At 42.5% G+C, this 24,576-nt stretch overlaps 2 protein-coding genes across 2 annotated transcripts; one reads left to right on the plus strand and one right to left on the minus strand.

Annotated features, from left to right (window-relative positions):
• The first annotated feature begins 495 nt into the window (after positions 1-495).
• Positions 496-2,269, plus strand: LOC123099524 (prostamide/prostaglandin F synthase). Its single transcript, XM_044521667.1, has 7 exons — positions 496-904; positions 1,005-1,051; positions 1,146-1,260; positions 1,374-1,418; positions 1,521-1,580; positions 1,684-1,779; positions 1,910-2,269. The coding sequence occupies exons 1-7, from the start codon at positions 629-631 to the stop codon at positions 2,027-2,029; spliced, it is 759 nt and encodes a 252-aa protein (XP_044377602.1). The 5' UTR covers positions 496-628; the 3' UTR covers positions 2,030-2,269.
• A 19,631-nt stretch (positions 2,270-21,900) lies between these two features.
• LOC123099525 (putative FBD-associated F-box protein At5g56440) lies at positions 21,901-24,084 on the minus strand. The gene is made up of 3 exons (XM_044521669.1): positions 22,923-24,084; positions 22,637-22,780; positions 21,901-22,528 (listed from the first exon to the last, which is right to left on the minus strand). Exons 1-3 carry the CDS (start codon positions 24,000-24,002, stop codon positions 22,094-22,096), a joined length of 1,659 nt encoding a protein of 552 aa, XP_044377604.1. The 5' UTR covers positions 24,003-24,084; the 3' UTR covers positions 21,901-22,093.
• Positions 24,085-24,576: the final 492 nt, after the last annotated feature.

Here is a 24,576-nt window from a genome sequence, read left to right on the forward strand (position 1 = left end):
TACTGTGCACTTTGTAAACGGGGGCCTGAAGCCTCCTAGCTGGGCCGGCCTGTTTATCTTTTTCTTATTGTTGGTTTTTCTTTTTTTTACTACGTAAATTTGGTGAACTTTACCTAAGTCGGTTATTTTTGACAAAAAGCGATGCACTTTTTTCAATTTTGTGAACTTTTTCTAGAATTGATGAACTTTTTAAAAATAGATGAATTTTACGGAATGCTCTGTAAAATCGATGAACTTTTTTTCAAATTGGATAAACATTTTTTGAAACCAATTATTTTTTTCAAAGTCGCTGAACTCTGCTTTTCAAATTCGATGAACTTTTTGCAAGTTCATGTACTTTTTCCCAAAATCCGTGAATGTTTTTATAATTCACGATTTTTTCTGCGAGTTTTTCGTTTTTTTTTCCTCAAACGTGAACGTTACATGGGTCAGCTCACCAAAGCCGGCGCGTGGGCGCCTGGGAGCTTCCCTGGCGCCTGAAGCACCCAGAGCTCCGAAAAAAAAAACTCGAGATCGCGCCACGCCGCGCACTAGCGGCCACTCGGTCTCCGGCTACCGGTAGTTTGCGCGCGTCCTGGTCGAGCCATCAGCCATCTTGTTGGTACGTGTGGCTCGTCCGGCCATCTCCATGGCGACGGCCGTCTCACTCTGCCTCCCTCGCGCCCTCCTCCACACCTCCGCTCCTCGTCCATCGTTCGACAGCCGCGTGTCCGTCTCAAGCGCCGGCTCCACACTCCCGGACGCGCGCCGTCTTTGTCGCCGTTCATCGGCCGTCTCTGCCGCGGCAGGGGCTTCTCCGCCTGAAGCCGGCACCGCCGCGTGGGACGCCCTCGGCGGCGTCTCCGTCTTCGCCGCTGGCACCGGCGACGCCGTGCCGCTCAGCGACCTTTGGGACCCGTCCGAGGTATCCAACTCCCGAGTTCACCCAAACGCGGCATCGTGCAGTTTTACTACATGGTGAATTGGTAGTCGATTAACTCAACTGGTGTTGTTTCTGCGTGCAGGGGGTGGTCGTGGTCGCGCTGCTGAGGCATTTCGGATGCTTCTGCTGGTGAGGAAATCGAGGCGTATCGGTGGTGCAATGCTTACCGCGTTTCTCGCTTGCTGTCCCGCTGCTAAGTTTTGCTGTCTGCCATGTCTAACAGCTGGGAGCTGGCCTCTGATCTGAAAAACTCCATGCCGAAATTCGAGTCTGCGGGCGCTAAACTGATCGCCATCGGCGTCGGGACCTCTGACAAGGCACGCATTCTCGCCGACGGGGTAAGGCTGTGCTGAGTTCGTGGTTCTTGGTTGGTGTCAGCACCGTGCAATTGTTCTGCTTCTTTTTTGAGCATGCGTGGAGCTGACTGTTCTCTGGGCTGATTGCGTTGCAGCTGCCATTTCCTGTGGATAGCTTGTACGCCGACCCCGAGCGCAAGGTGACAATTCAGTACTGTTTCAGTGATGCCGCAACAGTATCAGCATCGTTTGTGGTGTTTTTGGGTCTCAATGAATGACTGACGGCGAACTCATCTTTCCAGGCTTACGACGTCTTGGGCCTGTACCACGGATTAGGCCGGACCCTCTTCAGTCCAGCTAGTGTAAGCACATCTCCCTTCGGAATTGTGATCATGCAACTGTTCCTTCAGAGGGCACTTACACCAACGCCACTAAAATGTTTGATGATCCCTGCGCACGATGAAGGCTAAAATATACTCGAGGCTCGACTCCATCAAGGAGGCGACCAAGAACTACACGCTGAAAGGCACACCGGCAGACCTGACGGGCGTCATGCAGCAGGTTAAACTGAATTCGTCCGTCCTCTGTATCTGCATTTGTTGTCCAGAAGAAGAAGTTTGACGTCTCGTGGATTCGCTTCTCGGTAGATCGTAATTGATTGGGGGGTGTTTGCTCGTGTTGATCTCTGCAGGGTGGGATGTTTGTGTTCAAAGGAAAAGAACTGCTGTACGCGTGGAGAGATGAAGGCACCGGCGATCACGCACCCTTGGATGATGTCCTCGGCATCTGTCGCCAAGTTCCGGTTGCTTGACGTTTTATCAGGCAGATATGTATTGCACGGACCGATCTATTCGACGTCCCGGACAGACAGAAAATGGACTCACAAGTTTCGCCTGTTTGTTTGATAAGCCATTGGTGGGCAGATGTATCAAATTCTGCTCCGGATAGCATTTGCTGCTGCTCGTCAGAAATATGTTTTGTAAATGTTAAAAATATCAAATACTTTTGTAAATGTTCTCGGCATCTGTCGCCAAGTTCTGGTTACTTGACTTTTGAAGTTTCCCATGTTTGGGCAGATACCAAATTCTGCTCTGGGTAGCATTTGGTGCTGCTCATCGAAAATAAATTTGCAAAGCTTATAAATTCAAAATTGTATATATCCATGTCCAAATGTTATGCAACTTTTTTTTTCGTGTGTGTGTGTGTGTGGGGGGGGGGGGGGGGGGGGGTAAATCATTTCAACCTGTTCGAAAATAATAATAATTTAACTATGTGTTAGATGTTCTATCAATGTAAGTCGCAATGCGACTAATTTTTTGCCAAATTATTAGAGAAAAGGTAGAATTGAACCAATTATCTTGTGAATTTCTTATTAGTGGGAAATAACCATTGTAGACACTGACAAGCGAGACCTACATGTAATGTAAGTAAAAATATGGAGGCTGCCTTTTTGGCGAATTTGTGTTTGCATGTTCCCTCGGTAGCTTCCATATCCATATAAAGTGCGCTTATGACTCTGCTAGAGTTGCTACAAGAAACACAACAATGAGTGTAGTCAATGTACAATTGTCACCCGTGTGCTAATTTATGCTCTTATGGTGTCCATTTGTTATTATTTGTTTGCGAAAAGACTAAATATCATATATTATGTAGCACAGTCCCTTATAAAAGTGTTCTTACAAAAATTAAATAATACATCCAAACCCTCAAGGATGCCGAAGTCTTTTTCCTCCTGCATCCACCGGCGGCGCACAGTCAGCAAAGCTCGTTGCCAACTCTGGGCCTCCATCTCAGCGAAGCAAACTTGTTTAAACCCAGGAGCTTGTAAAATCAGTGGTCGGGAAGTCGTCGATGTAGACTAGAAGACGCTGTCAACCACGGTCTACTTGGAGGATGGGTTGTAGAACGCCCTAGTTCCCTCGAGTCGGAGTCGGAGAACCCAAGCCTCACACGCTCCTCGACAAGACATACAACCACATGGTGTGCTCCACAGGACAACGCGGCCGAGACAAACCTCCAGAAGAGAACACCAAAGGTGTCTGTTTATTTTGTGGGGGCTCTGATGGTGTCCATGACTGTTGAGGCCATTAATGATCCAACTTCAGTTTTATAGCAATCTCGTGTGAACGCCTCCCTGGTCTTATGATGGATGCACGGGTCTTGAAGCAATGTATTAGATATTCTATCATTGTAAGTCGCAATGCGACTAATTTTCCGCTCAAATTATTAGAGATAAGGTAGAATTGAATCAAATATGTTGTGAATTTTTTATTATTAGCAAAAGAGCCCGTGCGTTGCAACGGGAAAAAATACCACACCTCCCTAAACCAATAATCATGACTCCCGAATAGGTTCACGTCCTTTATTTCAACCTGGCATCCCATATGTATTGCCATTTATCCTCCTTTCCAGCATCGCTCATGATGGCCTCAGTGCGTACACGTCCACTATGTGCTTGAATTTGTTCAATCCAAAGGGCATGTCTCTCATCATAATATGAGAAATATGTTTTTTCTTGCGAGATTTGCCGATGCGTGCATGCGTGGTTATCATTGGTTTCTTTCGTGTTTAATCTGGTTTGTTGAGGTGTTCGTTTGCAATTAGGATCAGCGCCCAAACGAAGGAAAAATGGATCATGCGCTATTGATTAAGGTTGCACCCTGCATATCATTTCAAAAATGGTTAACAGGTAAAATAACACCATGTTTAGATTCTACACATTTTTCTAATCAAATTTCATATATAGCATATTAAAATTGGAGTCAATGTTTAAAATAATGGATATTTTTTAAAAGGATTTATTTTAGAAGATGGATTGTGGGTTGATTAACCAGAATATCATGGTGTTTCTCTTTAATTCCGTCACTGTGTATTGCGGGTTAATTTTTCGAAAGGTCAGGGGATATTCCATAGAAATGAAAAAAAGGCCAATCAAAAGAAAACTTGATGATTGTCCAGCTATCATCAAAAGTTTTATAATGGTGTAGTGCCATACCAGAACCATCTGTGTATGCATAGTCAGATAAGTTTTTACTTCTCCAACTTAGAAATACTCATACATACTCATACCTAAGGAAATTGTATACCAAGTAAACTTGCTACACTCAGAGTACTATGTAAATTATTGACTTTTACCAACAGGTATGCAGCAAAGAGCTCAATGCAAGAGGTCGCATGGGGCCCGATCAGGAAACATATAAACAGAAAAGGAACAATTAATGACTCAGGTATGGATCAACTGATTAGAGAAGTTGCACATGGATACTAAGTTTACCGTGGTAAACTGCCAAATACTAATTCTGTTATTTCAGGATCTCCGGCGATGTGCATTCAGTGGGAGGAGACGTTCCCGTCGACGATGAGGTGCCTACGGTGACTTCGTAAATTTCAAGATGATATGCCGCCTCAGTCTTTCAGAGGTGCTCATAGGGGTAGGGTGTGCGTGTGTACATTCATAGGGGTGAGTGTATGCGCGTGTATATGAGCGCTTGCATCTGTACTGTGTTCAAAAAAGAAAAGCATTGTATTTCTAGTTTATTTTTTCTAAAGTAACCTTTTTATTGACCGGCTACTGATCAAGTTCTAGTTGGCAGCAAGCTACCTAGTGGGCAAAATAATCTATAGTAAATAGGTATCCGTAGACATAAGAAGTTCTGGAAATAATAAATTGTATGAATAGATCAAAATACACATGTCAAACGTAGCTCTCTGCATGTTCCATGAGAGTAAGAATATTGCATTTGTTTCTTTTAGTAAATAGCAAGAAGTTCCGCCTATATGTAACCCACATCTATATCCTAGTGAAGCTGCTTCTACCTAATCACTAAAAAGAAAATACAATAAGAAAAGGAGAAGCAAAAAAAGAAAAGAAAAGAAAGATTGAACGTGGTTGCACGCGACGGCGACCTGGACCCCGTTCTCATCCTGGAGATTGCCCTACAGCTGCATGGTGTGTGCATGAAATCCTTGCGCGGTACGTGCCATGTTGTGCAACCCCTTCACGACGACAACGGCCGGGACTGGACGGTAGGTTTTCCTGGCGGTTGTCTGGGGCTCCGGGCCAGTCACCTCCATACCAAGACGGACCTCTTCTTGGCCCGTGATCTGAATCCCATTGAGAGCGAGCAATACGCGCCGGCCACCGTCCTTTAACACGGTGTTTCGCCGCCTTAGCACGCCAATCTGAGTCCGTCGAGAGCGATGACCAACACGTGCCGGCTGCCGTCGCTCAATATGGCGCTTCAGCGCCTCGGCAGGGCGGGCCCGTCCAGTTTGAGTGCCTGTCCTTGGAGAACCGCCGCCTGCGCCGGTCGTCGGCGAAGGAGGAAATTGAACTTGGGCTGGTGGGGCGCCGTAGCAATTGAAGGGATCTGCGTAGTCACGCGCCCAGGCCTCCATGTTGCTCCGGCGAAGTTGATGGTGTTTTGGCGATCTAGGTGGAACTTGCAGTCGATCGAAGGTTTCGTTTAATGGACGTGTTGTAGCGATGTCCGCTCAGCAGTCCATGGCGCTCCAGCAAAGTAGACGGACACCAGATTGGAACTCGCGGTCGATCGAGGGGTCCTTGGATGTGAGGGATGCGTCCAGCACGGGCCGAGCTGGCATGATGCGAGAGATTGGATTAAAAAAAAGAGATCAGCAAAGCGGGTCCGGACCCGGCAGCGTACCTCTTCGGTGGGCCTGAAGTAATAGGCACTTGAAGCGCGCTAACAGGCGGCCCAGTACACGACGTGGTTCCCCGAATTAGTACCACCTCGCGTATATGTTTTAAATTCAAATTGAAAGCGTAAAATCACGGGAAGAAGCGTATTGTGATGGTGAACTCACGGAGTCAATCTGTGCTTTGCAACGGGAGAAACAAATCCTTTTACACGTCCCTAGTGACCCATCTGCATTACCACTTCTTCCCTTCGCCATCATTGTTGATGGTGGTCTTGTTGTGCTAATATTCATAACGAACATAATCAATCCCAAGGTGATGAGCTTGATCATCATACTCGAGCATGTTGTTTTGAGAGCTCCTTCTCGTGCCGACTTGTAATTTTGCGGACTTGTAATGATGGTGAGTTATTTTCTCAATTACACTTGGTGCATGCACCATCACCACACCCATGCTCCCTAGCACAATGCATGTGCTTTTGCAACGGAGAAAACACCGGTTCATATACAATTGGTGTGGTCAAGGAACTGTCCCGCTACATAGTTAACATCAAATTTAGGGATAATGGGGTCTAACATTAAATGTAAGTTTATGAATAAGTTCAGGTTCAGACATTTCATGAAGCATCTGAAGAAATCTAGCAAGTGTGAATTAATTGTCTTAAAATAATTTTGTACGTGACTAAACATATGTTTACAAAATCAAAACAAATATGGAACATCGTTTGAATCAATTTTCATTCAGAGTACAAATTTTAGAATAAATATTAGGTAAATTTTTTTAACTTTATAGTTGATCTCCAGTCAGTTGCATGACACATTTTGTATATGAATATGAATAAACATGGTTATGATATCAAAACAAAATATGGAACATTGTTTGGATCAAAAGCAAAATAGCAAATCAAAAAATAGAGAATATTTTTAATTCACGTAAAATATTAGGTAAATCTTTTTAATTTTGTAGTTGATCAAGACTTCCATCTTCCTTCAGACTTCACACCACCTACCCCAAATTCATCACCTTACATCCTTCATGGATAATTTCCTTCCTTGCTCTTTTATTACGTGGCCTTGCGCCTCTTTAAATCCAAATCCATCACCTTCATGCTCATGGATTAATTTCCTTCCTTGCTCTTTTATTATGTGGCCTCGCCTCTTTAAATCTCGTTGAATTAGCAATGGCAGGGCGCCCCCCAACACTCCTCCCCATGCATTAATCCTTCCTGACTCATTTTGTGGCCTCCCTTCCTTAAATCTCGTTTAAAATGCCTTCCGTTCCTGATCACTAATTCCTTCCTGGAAGGTAATTATGTGTTCCCATATAGGGATATAACTGAGCCACGCCTCGTACTGCTCCTGAGCTAGCTTGTTACCTAGGCCACTCGCGGACATATTTAAACAGATGTGATTCAATATACGTGGGCGAGGTGGGATTATTTACTTTTTTTTCAGCTATCTCGCATATGTATAAATATATATACTTTCCCTCTGTAATCAGACACACTAGTTATTTGGCCCCGTGGCGGTTGGTCGTGTGTTCAACTCCTATACGTGCCAATTTGTTATTAATTTTTTTCTTTTTCCAGATACGTAGGTAAAATAGTACCACCTCGGATATAGAAAATAATATAGGTGAAAAAACTGAAAGCGTAAATTCACAATACGCTTCTTTCCGTGATTTTACGCTTTCAGTTTGAATTTAAAACATATTCGAGGTGGTACTAAATTTCTGTCTCGGTAATTCAATCATAGTTGTTTTCTTTATTTTGCGTTCTAAAGATTGGCCCGTCTATTATGTACACAAATACATAATTGGGCTGGGCTTTCCTTCCCTAAAAAAAAGCGCAATGTGTGGCCGCATTACACCCGGTCTCTTTCGTCTTCTTGCATCGATCTCTTTCTTCCTCGACAGCAGCTCTGCAGCAGACCTGGACTCCTTCACCTTCTTTGATCTCACCCGATCTCCTTCTTCAAGGGCACAATTCCTTCTCTTCAACGCGTACCAGATCGAGGAAAAGAAACTATTCGATTCGTTATTAGATCGAGAGGGAGAGGTCACGGGGACCAAGCACAAAGTCGTCAATGCCGTTGCTCCTCACCTCATTGATCCCCTTCGTTACGCCGCCGCTGGTCCTCATGTTGCCGCTTGATCGGCATCGAGGTTGTTGGCCAAATCGACAGGAAAATCAGATCGGGATAGAGAGGCCACGAACTCACGGGTACCAAGCATGAAGTCAGGAAAAATCAGATCAGGATCGAGAGGAAAGTGGTGAAGGGAGAAAGACTCGCAGGCATCGATGACTCCTCCACCGGAATCGCCGCCTGCTTCTCCAACGACACGCTTCATATGCGTACACGCTCATGTCATTGTCCTGCCGACGACCCCTATGCTGAAGGAGACAAGGAGAACGACTTCCAGTCGGGATCGAGACAACTCCTCCTCGAAATCAGCTGCTACTTCTCCTCTCTTCCATGGACGGGGACATGGTGCCCTGAGGCTTGGCTGGGTTCGATGGAGCAAGAAGAATTTGATGGGAGGAAATCATTGACATGCTGTAGTGGGTCTTGGAGTCGTTCGGCAAAGGAGCCAGCCTCGAGGCTATTGGACGGGAGTCGACGGGCAGGGGATGGAGCGCGTCATGGCTGTTGGGCTCTGGTGCGGGCATCACGAGCGCATCCCGAGTCCATCCATCAGTCAAGGTTTCCACCCACTAGAGTTCGAGATGCCGCTGCCAAGCCTGCCGACGAGAATATACCAGTCGCAACTTACATATTGTTACCATCGGTTGGTTATTCTTTTGCTACTTTGAGGGCCACCAGCAGCACCGGCTGCGAACTTTGCATTGCTGGTATGTGTCTGTGGGACTGTTTCGCAGATCATGTCAACCAACCTAGCAAATTGAAAAAACATGGTCTGAAGTTATTAGCGTATACTGTAATGTAGATTCTCCCAGTGAACATATCAGAATAGCAGGTTCCCAGATCTTAAATAAACTGTAGCAGTTAATTGTTGATAATGTAATATAACCTCATTTGCATCTGCCTAGCCTTTCATCGAGCAACATTTTGGTAAGCATATCTTGGGCCCAGGTAAACAAAGAAGAGTTGAGCTTTCACTATCTGGTTGGCTGAAGATATCTAGAGTTTAACCCTGCCGTGGTGTAAGGAAAGCCATGACCTCAATTCTGAACCAAAGAATCCAAGGATAAGCAGAAATATGCTATGCTTGCAACTCAGTTTGTATCTTCTCCAACGAATATTGCCCTGGTACTGACAGGTTGTTACTACATATCTTGGTGTGGATTTCACCAGCGGTTCAACTTTTCAATCCAGTATATATTCTGGTCGGTTTTTTTCCTCCTGATTAATTACCTGGCGATTAAAATTAAAAGAAAGGGACAATACTTTAAGACCTACATAAGGATTCTCAAGGTATATGTTTTACATGATCGTATCGAATCACAAGAATACTTATGCCCCTGTTGTCGTCATCGCCAAACTGGGCGCTCCACGCGCTGATGCTGCTCGCTTCGGTTATGGATTACCTGAAGCTTCTGAACAATTTTCAGTTATTTATCTCTTTTATATTTTCAATTTCAGCACTAATTCATTGCCTAAAGCTTGCAGAGTATTATCTAAGCACTTGCTATTCATTATTGACTGAAGCTTCTGAACAATTTAGTTATTTCTCTGGTAATGGAAAATTATTATATATTTTCTTGTGCTTTCTTTACTGCAGAGACCACTAAGTATTCACCCGAGCCAATATATGGTGTTACAGATGTACACAGGTTCACTGGACCCATGATAGTCACGGTTGACAGAGATCAAACCTTTTGTGGATAACTAGGGAGGAGAAAAATGTTGTACTGTAGTTTAATTGCCACAGGTTCGCACATATACAAGTTCACTTACACGTTCGATACTACTCAAATATCCTCTAGATTTCTATGCAAATTCATGAATGATTTGCTTTCATTTATTCCTGTCAGGTTGAATGCGAGGAGCTTGCTTTATTGATAATTTGATGTTTGTGTGTTTACATTGCAATGGAGGAGGCGTGTCATATAGTCAGGTATGTGTATTGAAAACTATTTTTGTAGTAGGTTTATATGGATGATTACGAGCAATGTTATACAAAATCAAATTTTCTCATGTATCATTTTGGTTGTTATGCATGTATATTGCAGAGTAAGGCAGCCCTATTTTTAACAATTCATACCCGAGAGCTGATGTGTTAGTTACTGATGTAGTATTTAAATTCTTTAAATTTAAAGGATGATATCTAGCGGAGAAAGGACAAGACCTTGCAGCTGGAGGATATTGTCAGGCCATGACCCATATACCGTGGCATTAGTTGTCGATAGTGAAGTTTGGTATGCAGCTGGAGATGACATGACTTTTTTTCTTTATTATTCTATTGAAATCGCCTAGCTGCATTTTACATGTTAACCATGTATTTTTTTCCGGCTGAATCTGTTAATCGACAAATCATCGATCAAAATTTTGTGGAAAGAAAATGTGAACCGGTATTCCATCTAGATAGGATTGTAGAATGTTGTTCAGTTGAGATTGTTGTTGTAGCAAGGCTGGTTAACCTTCATTGATTTAGTTTCAAATTCTTCAGATCATTTAAATTTGGCATATGTGGTTGATGATGGTAACTATATATAGCTGCACTGCATATACAGATGAAGATCATAATGCCAAGGTAATGTACATGTGTCATATGATGACATAGTGGGTTGGGGCAAAGAGAAGTGACAACATATAAGTATTTGTTTCTCCCGTTGCAATGCACGGGCACATTTGCTAGTTATTATTAGGGAAAGATTATTGGGAAAGAACCATTGTAGTCAATGACAAGCGGGGCTAACATGTAAGTACAAATATGGAGCCCGCCTTCTTTTGCGAATCTAATTGTTTATGGATGTGGGCAACATTCCGAATCCATTGGTGATGGCAATTTAGACTTAACAATGTTATTCCCGTGGCAAATTTGCCATGATTTATATGGGGGAAGAATTTGTTAATTTTGCTATGTCTCTAATTTTTTCATGGCGGATTTACCATGTTTAGTTTCAGGGAATAAACATGTTTTTGCAATTTTTGTCAAGTCTCAAAATTTGTCATGGCAAATCCATTTTTTTACGAATTGGAACTTAACAGTTTTGTTCTAATGGAAAATCATACTATTTTTTAACCATGGCAAAAAATGTAATATGCTGCCATGACAACTTCAAATATGCTCCAATGTCAAGTCAACTTCTGTTGCCATGTCAAATTAATTTTTGTTTTCGCTGCCATGGGAAAAAAAAAGATATCTGGCCATGAGAGCCCATAAAACTTGGGACGACAAATTCAGATGTTTTTTTGTTTAAACAAACATGGCATATATGTAGAAAAGATTTAATGGCAACATGGAAATTTTCTTGTCTTACAGCTATTTTTTATTTTTGTTTTTCTACCATGGCAATTTTTATTGGCCTTACGAAAGAGAATTCATTTAACATACCATGGTAATTTTTGTATATACTATCTATTTTCTAGACGCGGTAAATTTTTGCATTCTCATAAATTTTGTTTGCAACGCAGAATTTGCCATGTGAAAACTACAATTTTTTAATATAAACTTGCCATGTTTTCTACAGAAGAAAAACTATCTAATATTCATGATATTTTTAAAGCATTTTTGTTGTTGTTTTTGTGTTCACATACGATTTTCTTGATCCAAATATGTGGCATTTTATGCTCTATAATATGGAAAATTTGTAGCGTATAAGATGCTCGAAATATGCGTCTTTTTGATCTACATCACGGTAAAAAAAATACATTTTTTTATGCACAAGGGAGTGCTGATTGGTCCAGGTCCCAGGAGGCCTAGGAAAGGGCATGTATATTCGTAAGCGTGAGAGCTATATCTCGATTTAAGCAAGATGGAAGCTATTCTCGCCTAAAGGGAATAGCTCTCGTGGGTGAGACTGGACTGGCCCGTTTCTTCACTTTCTTGAACTTTTTTCAATGTTATTTTTATCCTTGTTTACTTTCTGATCACTTTTTCACGCTTCTTACCGGTTTCTTTGGGATTTTTGTTCGTTTTTCCTTGGTTTTCATTAGTCTTTTTTTCTTTTATTTTCTTTCTATTCTTTCTCGATTTTCTTTTTTTCTTACTTTTTATTTGTTTTCTTTTCTTTTTTCGTTTTTCTCGGTTTTCAGCACACATTCAACATTTCCTTATAGTACATCGGAAACATTTTTTGTATACATGATTATCATTTTACGAAATCTTATATTCTTTTTGCGTGTAATTTTTCCGTACACACTGTACATTTTTTATATATATCTAATACATTTTTCTTATAAAGGTTTCAAAAATTTCGAATACATGTTTAACATTTTGTGAATACATGGACAATTTTTTATACATATTTAAAATAAATAAATGCTTGATTTACTTTTTCCAAATACAAGATACATATTTTTTAGTACGAGGTAACATTTTTCGTATACGCATTTAACAATTTTTTAAAGTACAAGACTAAAAAAAATTAACACATGATCAACTTCTTTTCTATACACATTTAACATTTTTTTAAATGCTTTATCAAGATTTTTAAAATGCAAGAATAATATTTTTTGAGTAGATGGTCAACATTTTTCTTTTCACATTTAAAATTTTCAAATACTTAATTAACATTTTTCAAATACTTGCTTAATTTTTTTGCAAATGCTTGATTAACATTTTTAATTACATTATCAAATTTTGTCACACACATTGTCTATTTTTTGTATACATAGACAACACTTTTTATATCATTTTTTAGGTAGTATGTATCGTATTTTGGTTGTACTCATTTTTACGTCAAATATATATGTATTTCACAAATATAATAAAAACCATGGACCAACTTGTAATTTTTTCACGTAACTCACTTTGGAATATCTTATGTATAATATAAGAACATATTTACAATGATAAAGTAGTATATACATATTTACATGTGGGGTAACTAACCCGGGTGGTAGGATGGATATATATATATATATATATATATATATATATATATATATATATATATATATATATATATATATATATATATATATATATATATATATATACACATCCAAGCACATCCGATGGCATGCGTGTATGGGTAACCGTTCACTTCCCCACCCATCACTTCCCGAACTGCTACAGTAGATGGTAACTGTTCGAGCAGAATAGCTAACTGCACTATGTTGAGCAAGCTAACTGCCGGAGCTGCAAATACTTTTTTTCTTTCATTCATTTTTCGACTGATCAGGCTAACTGCCGGGACTGAAATAGCTAACTGCCGGGGATTGCGGACACTATTTTTTCTTTTACATTTTTTGTTGGGTCGAACTGCCGGCAGTTAGTTCGACCCAAGAAAAAATGTAAAAGAAAAAAATAGTAAGAGTGCTTCCTCCTGTTATATACATTCCATTGAGTACTAAATAAATTATTCTCCAGCTAATTCAATAGAATTTAATTAGGAGGGCAAGTAATTATGGGTGATAACTACTTAGTTTATTTTTGTACTCTTAGAGTCCTGTAGTATTTTGTAATTGGGCTGAGATTTGTTGTTTGAATCTAGATTTTTATTCTTAGAGTTTCTCCCCATGAACACCATATGTCGTCCGCCCATACTCCACACTTCGCCGGAACTCCGTCTGTCGGTTCTCCACTTGAGGTATGTATGAAGCTAACCTTGGAATTTCCGGATAGTCGTCTACACGCCCATGTTTTGTTTGCACCAGGTCAGGTCATACTCCTTTAGTATGGGTGTTTTTTACTTTTTTGCTGGGAGGCTTAGCGATGTAATATGACAATGTTCTTTCAGCACTACTACAGCATGCTCCTCCCTTTACTTACTTGTATCTGTAGGGTGCCCAGTAGTTTGTTCTACTACTGAAAGTATTTTCTTCAGTTGCGGAAATGTAAGCTTGGGTACCAATTTTACACCAAATTTGTGTCGAACTATCGATAGTGAATGTCTAAACTTGAATGCTAGACCTACTTATGGTTAATAGATCTTGTTGTTCTCGAGACTCAACTATGGATGTCGAAATGTAGATACTGGATGTCTAAACTTGAGTGCTAGACCTACTTATGGTTAATAAATCCTGTTGTTCTCAAGACATAACTATAGATGAACAATTTTGCAAACTTTGTCTGTTGGCATAGACTCAAGCAAGCACCTCTTTGAGTTGTACTTGCCAGATTTAGGAGTTAGTTAATCCTCTTTGTTCCTATTGATGCACATGAATTTGGATTTATGATTATTGGTTCATGTTTGATCTATGATATACACGTGAATAGGTCGAGAAGGTGGAGCTACAATTAAGCACCTGTTGTACTGGGTCGGTATATGACACATTATCTATTACCTGAGTCAACACACACTGCAGAGCATAGGGCTTGAACATGGGTAGCAGGCTGGGTGCACGCCCACGCATACACCTATAGCAAACTCGACGACCCATTTCTCAACTAATCATAATTTATAATGACATGACCTCTTCGAAGCATGCTATTAGCATAGTATCTTGAACGATGTTATGAAAGATAAAATCATAACTGTAAGAACTGAAGTTTGTTCAGTCCCTTTGTGCAACCAGTCATGCCATGGCTTTTCATAATTAGGTAACTAAATAGATTAATCATTAGGTAAAGATATACTGATATTTATTTGCAATGATTTCATCTTTCTTTTCACCCCCCTGTTCTTCTTGCTGGTGGTTTTGATTTTAATCAAGCAGTCCAAAAGTCTATTGGTAAACAATGTTGCCTTTGTATAGTGGGTCTAATTAACAATTTGGGCTCTAGAAAAATGATAAAAATCATCGTGTTCCAATTCAATTAGAGGCTTATCTGATACCTATCATATTCTTCGTTCGTTATTCAGCTTGTTGTTGTGTGTATGTAGCAAAATCCCAGATGCTATAGCTGAAGCAGCTTTTGTTCGATCTTGCTCCTGTCCATTTTCTTCATTTTTATTATGACAACAACATTGTAGTTTAATTATGGCTGATGTGTACGCCAGAAATAGGCGGATCCGGAAATGGTTAATTAGATCAGAATGTAAAATTTTGTCATACCGTCACTATGCTTGTGCTGAAGTTCAATACATAGGGAATCAGCTGAGCTATTATTTGTCCTTCATTAGTTTATTTTTCTTCTTTCCATTGGATGAAGTGTAGATTCTTTTCCAGGTCTTTTGATGGTCTGCTAGAGTGTGTTTTGACAATGCTTTAGGCCATGTTTGGCTGCTCAGTTTTTTAAACCACGGTTTTTAATTCTTTGACGCGTTTGCCATCATGTAATACAGTAGTTTCATAAACCGAAGTTCCAGTATCGTGGTATTTTTGGAGTATTTGAAAAAGATCTCAACATCTCTTTTTTCTAAACCAAAACTAGAAAGCTTTGGTATTAGTAACTGAAGTATTCACAGCGCAGGCATTGGAATACTGATGTATTAAATTACTATAGTTTCAAAAAAAATGTTGTATCTGTTTGGTTATGGCAAGTATCAATGTGAATTTTTTATTCTTGCAGTTGCTACACTGGTATTTTAAGTTATTTTTTTGCAGAAATAATATTCAATTTAGAGACACAGACATAGCAGAGGCGACCATGTTGTATCCAAGGTGGCATCCCCACATCATTCAAATTCCTTTTCTCTGTGATGCATAGATGAACTTAATTTGGAAGGTGTAGAGTGGTCGGCAGAGGATATTACTATTGTGGCATGGGTTCACTTCATATATACAAGTGCAGCGTTACCTTTAGAAATTCCATGGAAGTATTTGGTGGTGTTTTCTCGCTCCTGATTGTAGACAATCCTTACGAAGGATGGTGCATGGACCAGGCAGCCGTCACGTTCAACTCAACAAGATTATTTTTTGAAGTTTTAATCATTGCCTTGCGCAGGTGCGGTTCAATGATAACTCGTTTAAGGATTGACCACGTTTGAATGCACATTCTCCCGTTGCAACGCACGGACCCTTTTGTTAGTTACCCTCACATATGTCCCCCTCCTATATTTTGGTCACGCTCCGCCACTGCACATGCGGATGTGCTTGGATGTATATAAAGTACCTGCTCCAGTTCAATAGGTTTTACCGAGAGTAGCCCTTGGTAAAGGTATGTCCAGCAGTCTTTTTTCCTCGTTTTTGGTTTTATTCCTGCAGCAAAACATACACAAACAACAGTATACAGTGCATCCCACATCGAACATCTCACATATAAGTAGCATTGCACATAAAAAGCAATATTTCTCAATCACATCCTACATACAAGCAATAGTGCATAAATGGTCTAATAGTGTTGTTCATACACTCGACTACCACAAGTTCACAAGTCTCGAGCACACAAGATGCAATAGTTCTCAAGCACACACATGGAAGGACTAGGAGTGGGAACATGAACATGAAGTTCACACGGTTTTGGTGCTCGGAGTGGGAACATGAACACCAGAAGGACTAGGAGGCGGACAAGGAGGAGCCATCATTACGTTTGCTTCCCCAACTACATCAACATCAGAAGGAGTAGGAGGTAGACGAGGTGGAACCGTCGGAACATTGTTGGACCCTTGTGATGGATTGAGCTGTAAGAATTTTGAGACAATAAGATGAATGCATATGGCAATGTCGAAAATGGTCACTCGGCAAAGTTCGAATGGAACTCACAATGTTCCACTCTTGCGTCGCTGGCATGTCTTGCTTGCCCTGTATAGAATAAAGATTGGCCACCATATGTTGTAAAGACTTCACTAGATCATTTTGTGCCTTCAGTTGAGCCCGGTTTTCATCTCGTTCCTTCTCGGTATCATTCAGCCGGGTCTACAATATGGCAATGTAAATGTCATCAGTGTTGAAATGCAAACATGCAGGACCATTAAGGATCAATGAAGAAGCACTAACCTGAATTTCCTTAATAATGGTCACGGTATGTGGTACGTGACGCTCTATGGTAGGAGCAGAGCTACTACTCATAGCATGGAGCGTGGTGACTCTCGGAAGGGAGGAGGTTATGACGGAATCGAGGTGAATTGCCATCCGGCCATTCAGTCTACCGCCTGCCGCGGCATGGCCACAATAGGGTCAAACGGCGCCGTAAGAGGATCAACATCTTCCCCGTACTTCTCATTTAACTTTTTGGTGTAGTTCTTCCCATCTGACTTGGCTTTAGAGCTGATCCAGTCCCTCTTCGGGCGAAGATCCGTGCACCCGGCGTATAGGAAAATTCCAGTAGTGTGAGATGTATTTTGATAGTGGGAGCACGGGAGCACCTAAACACCTTGGAGCACCTGATATCTCTTGATTATGCATTTTACAATATTATAACAGTGTATGCCATTTTGTTAAAGCTGTGAATGATTTTTGTTTAGATGGTGCTGATTGGCTCAATTGTTGCGTTGTGCAGTACTTAATTTTTTCAGAGGAAAAAGGAACCTCCCTCCGTGCAACTGTATGTCCTTTTTTGGGTACATCTTTGGGTATCTTGAGTTGAACTAAAATTTCTTGTAACTTAGCTAACACTCATGGCTTCACAGTTATCCGCGCCGGGCTCCAGGTTCCTGGTCCTGGGAGCGCTGCTCCAGAACATCACGCATGTCCATCATGCTGAAGCAGGTCAGCGGTTGCATGAAAATTGTCATCGGCCCGCCAGCATACTTGGCAATCTCGTTTTACTCATATAGTCAATGGGAAATGCCATGATGGAATGACAAAGTTATTTGTTACAGAATTTAATTATATGAGCTCGAACTTGCTATTTTTTAAATAATACATTTTTTAATAAATTTGAGAAATAATACACCATTTTTATTTTCTTTAAAATTAATACACTGTCGGCCACGTGGAAGCCGACTGGCTGCAGTCGGCCGTGGCTAAGCCGACAGGCCTCAGTCGGCCACTGCAAGGCCGACAAGTGGCCACTCGGCCACGTGGAAGCCGACGATAGGCCATGCCGCGTCACCCCTTATCCACTCGCCCTGGTGGGCGTCCGGTCGGCCGGGCCCAGGCCGATAGGGCCAGTCAGCTTTGGCCAGGCCGAAAGGAGGCGGCTAAGCCACCAGCCGCATGCGCCCCCCTTCTTCCTCCTACATTCTTCTTCTATTCTTCTGTTCTTCTCTCCCTACCCGAAAAAACTCTAATTTTTACACGAATGTTAGCCGATTTCTTGCCCATTTTCCACCGTAGTTGCATTGTAGAGGGTTGGGGGAGGCAAGGGAGACCTCGATCTCGTGATGGGATAGCTTGGTGGTGGTGGTGAGCATTTGGTAGAGGTGGTGGAGGTGGAGGTGGTGATGGAGTTGGAGGTGGTGGTGGTGGTGGAGGTGGTGGATGCTCCGGTGATTGAAGGCCACCGTTCGTCGTTGCTTCGCACGCTTCAAGGGTAAAATTCAACTGACATTTTCTCTTTCATAGTTGTTCCGTAAGTATTCCGTAATATGTTTAGATGTGAAATATTACGGTGTGCAATTATTCAGTGGGTTCCGTAATATTCCGTAATATATTTAGATGTCTGATATTTAGGTTTGTGAATATTTTTAGTTGGTCCGGTAATTTTTCGTAATATATTTAGATGTCAAATATTTAGGTGTGTGCATATTTTTAGTTGGTCCGGTAATATTCCGCAATATATTTAGATGTCAGATATTTAGGTCTGTTAATATTTTTACTTGATCCAATAATATTTCGTAATATATTTAGATGTCCAATATTTAGGTCTTTGAATAATTTTAGTTGGTCCGGTAATATTCCGTAATATATTCAGATGTCAAATATTTAGGTGTGTGAATATTTTTAGTTTGTCATGCTGCACGCCCCGCGCGTCTGGTTGCGGCCACAGATATCTCTACACGCCTCGCCATTGACGCATCTTTGCTCACGTGCTTAGTGGACCGATGGAGGCCCGAGACCCACATGTTTCACTTCCGTTGAGGAGAGATGGCAACTATTCTGGAGGACGTGTCACTTTTGTTGGGACTACCCTTGGCGGGTCATGCCATAGGACCGTTGGAGGCACCGGCTGCTTGGGAGCAGGAAATTGCACAACGTTTCCGAGATGTTTACCCTGATGCTCCGGCCTTAGTCTCGGAGCCTTACGGACCTAAGTTTGACTGGTTGCTTCATTTCTAGGTTAGTTCACCAGCCTCATATTTTTATTTGTCATGCATCTGGTTCTACATATACCTTCTCTATTTACTAACTGTCTCTATTTACTTACTGACTACAGATCTAGAAGTTCCCGGGGTATCCACAAGTCCCCTTGACTGCGACACAGATCACTCGGAGCCTGGAGGCATACCTACTGTGGCTTCTTGATAACCCACAAGTATAGGGGATCGCAACAGTTTTCGAGGGTAGAGTATTCAACCCTAATTTATTGATTCGACACATGAGCCAAAGAATATTTGTGAGTATTAGCAGTTGAGTTGTCAATTCAACCACACCTGGAAACTTAATATCTGCATCAGAGTGATCAGTGGCACGGTAATATGATGGTCTGATAGCAGTAGCAAACAATAGCATCAGTAGTAACAATGACAACAGTGATTTTGTAGTAGTTGTAACGGCAGCAACAGTAGTAACTTAGCAGAGATCAATATAGGAAAAACTCGTAGGCATTGGATCGGTGACATATGGTGGATGACATTTATCATGTAACAGTTATAACCTAGGGCGACACAAAACTAGCTCCAGTTCATCGATGTAATGTAGGCATGTATTCCGTATATAGTCATACATGCTTGCGATAAGAACTTGCATGACATCTTTTGTCCTACCCTCCCGTGGCAGCGGGTCCATACGAAAACTAAGGGATATTAAGGCCTCCTTTTAATAGAGAACCGGAACAAAGCATTAACACATAGTGAATACATGAACTCCTCAAACTACGGTAATCACCGGAAAGAATCCCGATTATTGTCACTTTGGGGTATGCGGATCATAACACGTAATAGGTGACTATAACTTGCAAGATCGCATCAAGAACATAGATATAATCATGAAAACATAAACGGTTCAAATCTGAAATCATGGCACTCGGGCCCTAGTGACAAGCATTAAGCATAGCAAAGTCATAGCAACACCAATCTCAGAACATAGTGGATACTAGGGATCAAACCCTAACAAAACTAACTTGATTACGTGATAGATATCATCCAACCCATCACCGTCCAGCAAGCCTACGAAGGAATTTACTCACGCCCGGTGGTGAGCATCATGAGATTGGCGATGAAGGAGGGTTGATGATGACGACGGCTACGAATCCCCCTCTCCGGAGCCCCGAACGGACTCTAGATCAGGCCTCCCAATGAAGAACAGGAGGTGGCGGCGGCTCTGTCTCGTGAAACGTGATGAAACTTTCTCTCTTATTTTTTTCTCCGGAAATAGGAATTTATAGTCCAGGAATTAGGGTCGGCGGAGCCACGAGGGCCCCACAAGCCACCTCTCCGGTGGTTCTTCGCTCCAGTATTTTTATATATTATATAAAAATTCTCCCGAAAGTTTCGTCCAATTCTGAGAATTTTTATTTCTGCACAAAAACAACATCATCGCAATTCTGCTGAAAACAGCGTCAGTCCAGGCTAGTTCCATTCAAATCATGCAAATTAGGGGCCAAAACAATGGCAAAAGTGTTTGGAAAAGTAGATACGTTGGAGTATCACTTCTCGGGAAGGTGATGTTCACAGAGAATGGAGGGAAAGGGTTGGCGGGAAAGAATGACGACAAAGGGTTGGCGGGAAGGATAATGCCGGAACATATGGAGGGAAAGGTTGCGGGAAATTGCGGCTAACTAGGGAGAGGGTGGCGGGATAAAATTACGGTCGAAAATATGGTTCCATGCAGCCGTCGGTTGAAAATTTTGGTCTCATGCAGCTGTCGAGTTTGCCTAAGCAGATTTGAACTAATCGGTTTCGGCGAAGCTGATTACTACTAATTGGTTTCGGCTAAACCGATTAGTACTAACCAGCTTCAGCTGACTGATGCTAATGCCGCTGGTCGACCGGCCTATCGGCTTAGGCTAGGTCGACTGGGTCCTAATTAGCCTAGGCGTGGCCGACTGGATCGAATGGGCTTAGCGACGCTTGATGCTGTATTGTTTTTCATAAATTTTCAAAATGTCGTATTATTCCTCAGAAATGAATTATTTATTGCTCTCTAAATTGTTTGTATCTGCCCAAATTCCCTGCACATAGGATTTTCTGTTATACTCCCTCCGTTCGGAATTAGATGACTTGGAGAGAGAGCTAAGCTAGTACAAATTTGTATACAAATGAAGTCAAGTAATTCCAAACGGAGGGAGTAATAAACTGATAATGGCACACCTAAAGTCCATTCTTCTGGGTAGAAAGGACCTTAATTCACAGTTTAAAGGAAAGCATGGCACCAAGAATTCAAACCTAGCATTTGAAATCACCAAAAGAACTATTTTATTTTAGCATTTGTTTCCCTCTGAGTTGCTTAAGCTGTTACTTACCTTTGTGCAAGATACCTATTTCATCTTCAGACAGTGCAGTGCATGTGGCATAGTGATAAATTGGACTTAACGGTGCCTAAAAAAAATATGGTCCATCATTTCAAAACAAAATGCCAGAGCACATGGTAGAACCAGACTGACCAAGATATATATTTGTTTAAGGTAAAATGAAGCCTAGACTTATGTCCCTATCATAAATGTAATTATGTATAAATAAGTGTCACCCAGACCCAGTTGAAGCAACAATCAATAGTAAATTTAGCCCCATATTCCATAATTGCATGGTAAAATGGATAGGCAGAACAAAAATTAGAAACACCGTAAATAGCTACGGAGGTAATTTGGTGTAAATATGTAAATAAGCAACCAAGCACCATAGAGAATTTGCAAAAATTGAAGCACGATGCCAAAAGGAGCAATTCTTGAGGAACATTCTTAGATAGTAAGCGATGGATAAAACTTTCCCATCAATATTCAGCCATACATTTAGACAAACTCCTGCAATGTAAACTGAATCCTGGAAACAGCATTTCTATTTAACTAACAATAGTCTTCTGCAAGAGAAATGATAGTGCTAAATAACTTGGGCACTTAATAGTCACTGAAGCCAAGCAAGTAGGATCCTTCCCAAATCCCAGACCAGAGAAAACACATTACCAACAGTCTAAGGCAGTACGTTATAGATGCTTAAACAGAAAACTAATGGGCAGCACATTTGTCTTCGCGGCATTTTGAGACATCAAAAGGATCCTCAATAGAAAAATCAAATCCTCTTAGGTAGCACCACGCTGTACCTTCTTGCTCAAATGGACTCTTGAAGACCATCATCTTGCAGCATCCATTAGCCCATTTTGCAGAAGCCATGAAGATCCTCAGCTTGGCACCCAAATTATCTGACGGCAAATGCCCATGGGTCATCACAATCACCATCTCCTCCAGAACTTGCGCATGCTCGGCAATGTACTTGAGGAAGACAAGCTCGCTTTTCCTCCCCCGGAACTCACGAAGAACCAACTTCTTGATGTGCCTCTGGATGCATTCAATAGGACCAGCATCCTTCCAGAACTTGAGGTTGATGGCTTTGCTTGTGCCACCAGTTTTAGGTCCCCAGAACTTGAAGTCATCATTCTCGGACTGCAAATTAATAAATCAAATAGAGGACATAGATGGCACGTCATGAGTAGCAGTCTCATTTGGTGCAGGCAGACACAAACATGAGTAGTCACTCAGGTCAAATTATACCTGGACATAGAGCGTCTCGATGTTAGGAAAGCATCTGAGGAAACTAGGCAGCATCCTGGCTTCAAAGTGGGTTCCAAGTTTCACTTGAACTCCCAGCATCTGAACGCTTGGGACAGTGGTGTTTGGACTTGCCTTGGTGTTAACCTGCAAATTAATTATGATGCATTTTGGGGTAATACTGCTATATATACTACAAATTAAAGGATGGAACTTAGAAATTACTATTAAAACATGGTGATTCGGAATGAAAGAAGATTCATAGTTATTAAGAAATTAAAGCACGGACCATGATGGCTGTGTTGCCAATCTCAAGTTGGTGCATTCCAGGCACCAAGAATCCCAGGAAGCGCAGCTTGGGTGCATGGCCGATCTTGACTTTGGAGGACATGTTGGTGAGATCACGGTCGCCCCAACCCCAAGCTTCCCACAGAAAGAGCCTCTCCAGGCGTGTAGCGCGCACCACATTGATTTCTGGCACGATAGCCATGCACACCTGAACGCTTCGTAGACTGCGGCTGTGGATGCGGAGGCACACTGGCCACCGGCCTCTGGCGATCATGAGCTTCTCCAGGACGGGGCATCTGTCCAGCACGAAGGCGAGGTCCTCGTCCTTGATGACGAGGTTGCAGAGGCCAAGCTCCCGGAGGTAGGGGAGCGCAGCAGTAGGCGGGAGGTCGGATGTGCTTGTGTCCGGGAAGCACCAGGTGCCGATGTAGAGCTTGGTGAGGGCGGTGCACTTGAAGAGCTCGGCGGGTATGGGCAGCTCGTCGTCGAACTTGGATGCGAGGTTCACAAAGACGAGTTCTTTGACGCCCTTGGCGGCGAGGAGTTTGAGCCAGAGCTCCAACTTGTCCGGGTGATACAACATGTTGTTGCCGGCGAGGTAGACGAAGGCGAAGGGGCCCGGGTGCACGGCGAGGACGTGGGACACGTTGTCTGCGAGGGTGCCCATGGCGTCCAGGATGCGAAACAGGCCGGCGTACCAGGACTCGAGGCCCATCTCGCGGAACTGGGTGGACCCGCGGCCGCGCCCCACGACGCTGCGGTAGGAGAGGAGGTGCGCGTCGACGAGGACGAGCGGCACCGAGTGCCAGACGCGGCGCCAGCGCTTGGCCAGCGCGGTGGTGCGCGCGGCGTCCTTGGCGGGGAGGCGGGAGACGATGTTGCGGAGGATCCCGACGGGGAGGCGGCTGATGCGGTCGACGCCGTCCCACGCGGCCGCGGCGGCGGCGCTGGCGAGGGGCGCGGCCGTGGAGACGGTCGGCCTGGGGATGGCCTTGAAGACGTCCACCGTCAGCATTCGCATGTTCTCGTCCATCTTCTTGAACTCGGGGCCAGAGAAAATCATCCCGGCTACGTCCTCCATGGTGAGGCCAAAGGACGGACGCCGGAGGCGGAGGCGGAATTGAGGGCGCGGCGGTGGAGCTGGTGGGAATGGGGAAAGTGGAGTGGAGGCGAGGCGGCTGCTTTGGTCTTTGTGAATGATTGAGCTAGGGTTTTGGTTCCTTCCTTGTCGGCTGGCTTGTGTAGCTGGGCCAAATGTCCCAAGCTGTATTGTTGTTCCAGGGCCCATCACACGCTCCTACTTGGTGCATTTAATTTGAAATTGAAGGCAAGCTCAATGCCTCTTTAGTTTGTCAAATGAGGGAAGCACGTACTCCATCTGTTACCGAGTTTAATGAAAATGAAGCTGTGGGTTCGAGATCATTTTTTTTATATCATGGATGTTTTAGCTTAAACCTGAGATTGGGACTTTCCAATACTTTTATCATGGATGCAAATGACATGCACATGTAGATGATGTTTCTCGAAACATTTTGATATCTTATTTGTATTTTTCTGAGTTAGTATGAATTTTTATGAAATTTTCAAAGTGATAATCAAACGGTCAAAGGGCAAAAGCATAAGATGAGCAAAGCAGTTTGGGCATGAACGCGTGT

Source organism: Triticum aestivum, chromosome 4D (genome assembly GCF_018294505.1).
Source record: "Triticum aestivum cultivar Chinese Spring chromosome 4D, IWGSC CS RefSeq v2.1, whole genome shotgun sequence".
Classification (NCBI taxonomy): domain Eukaryota; kingdom Viridiplantae; phylum Streptophyta; class Magnoliopsida; order Poales; family Poaceae; genus Triticum; species Triticum aestivum.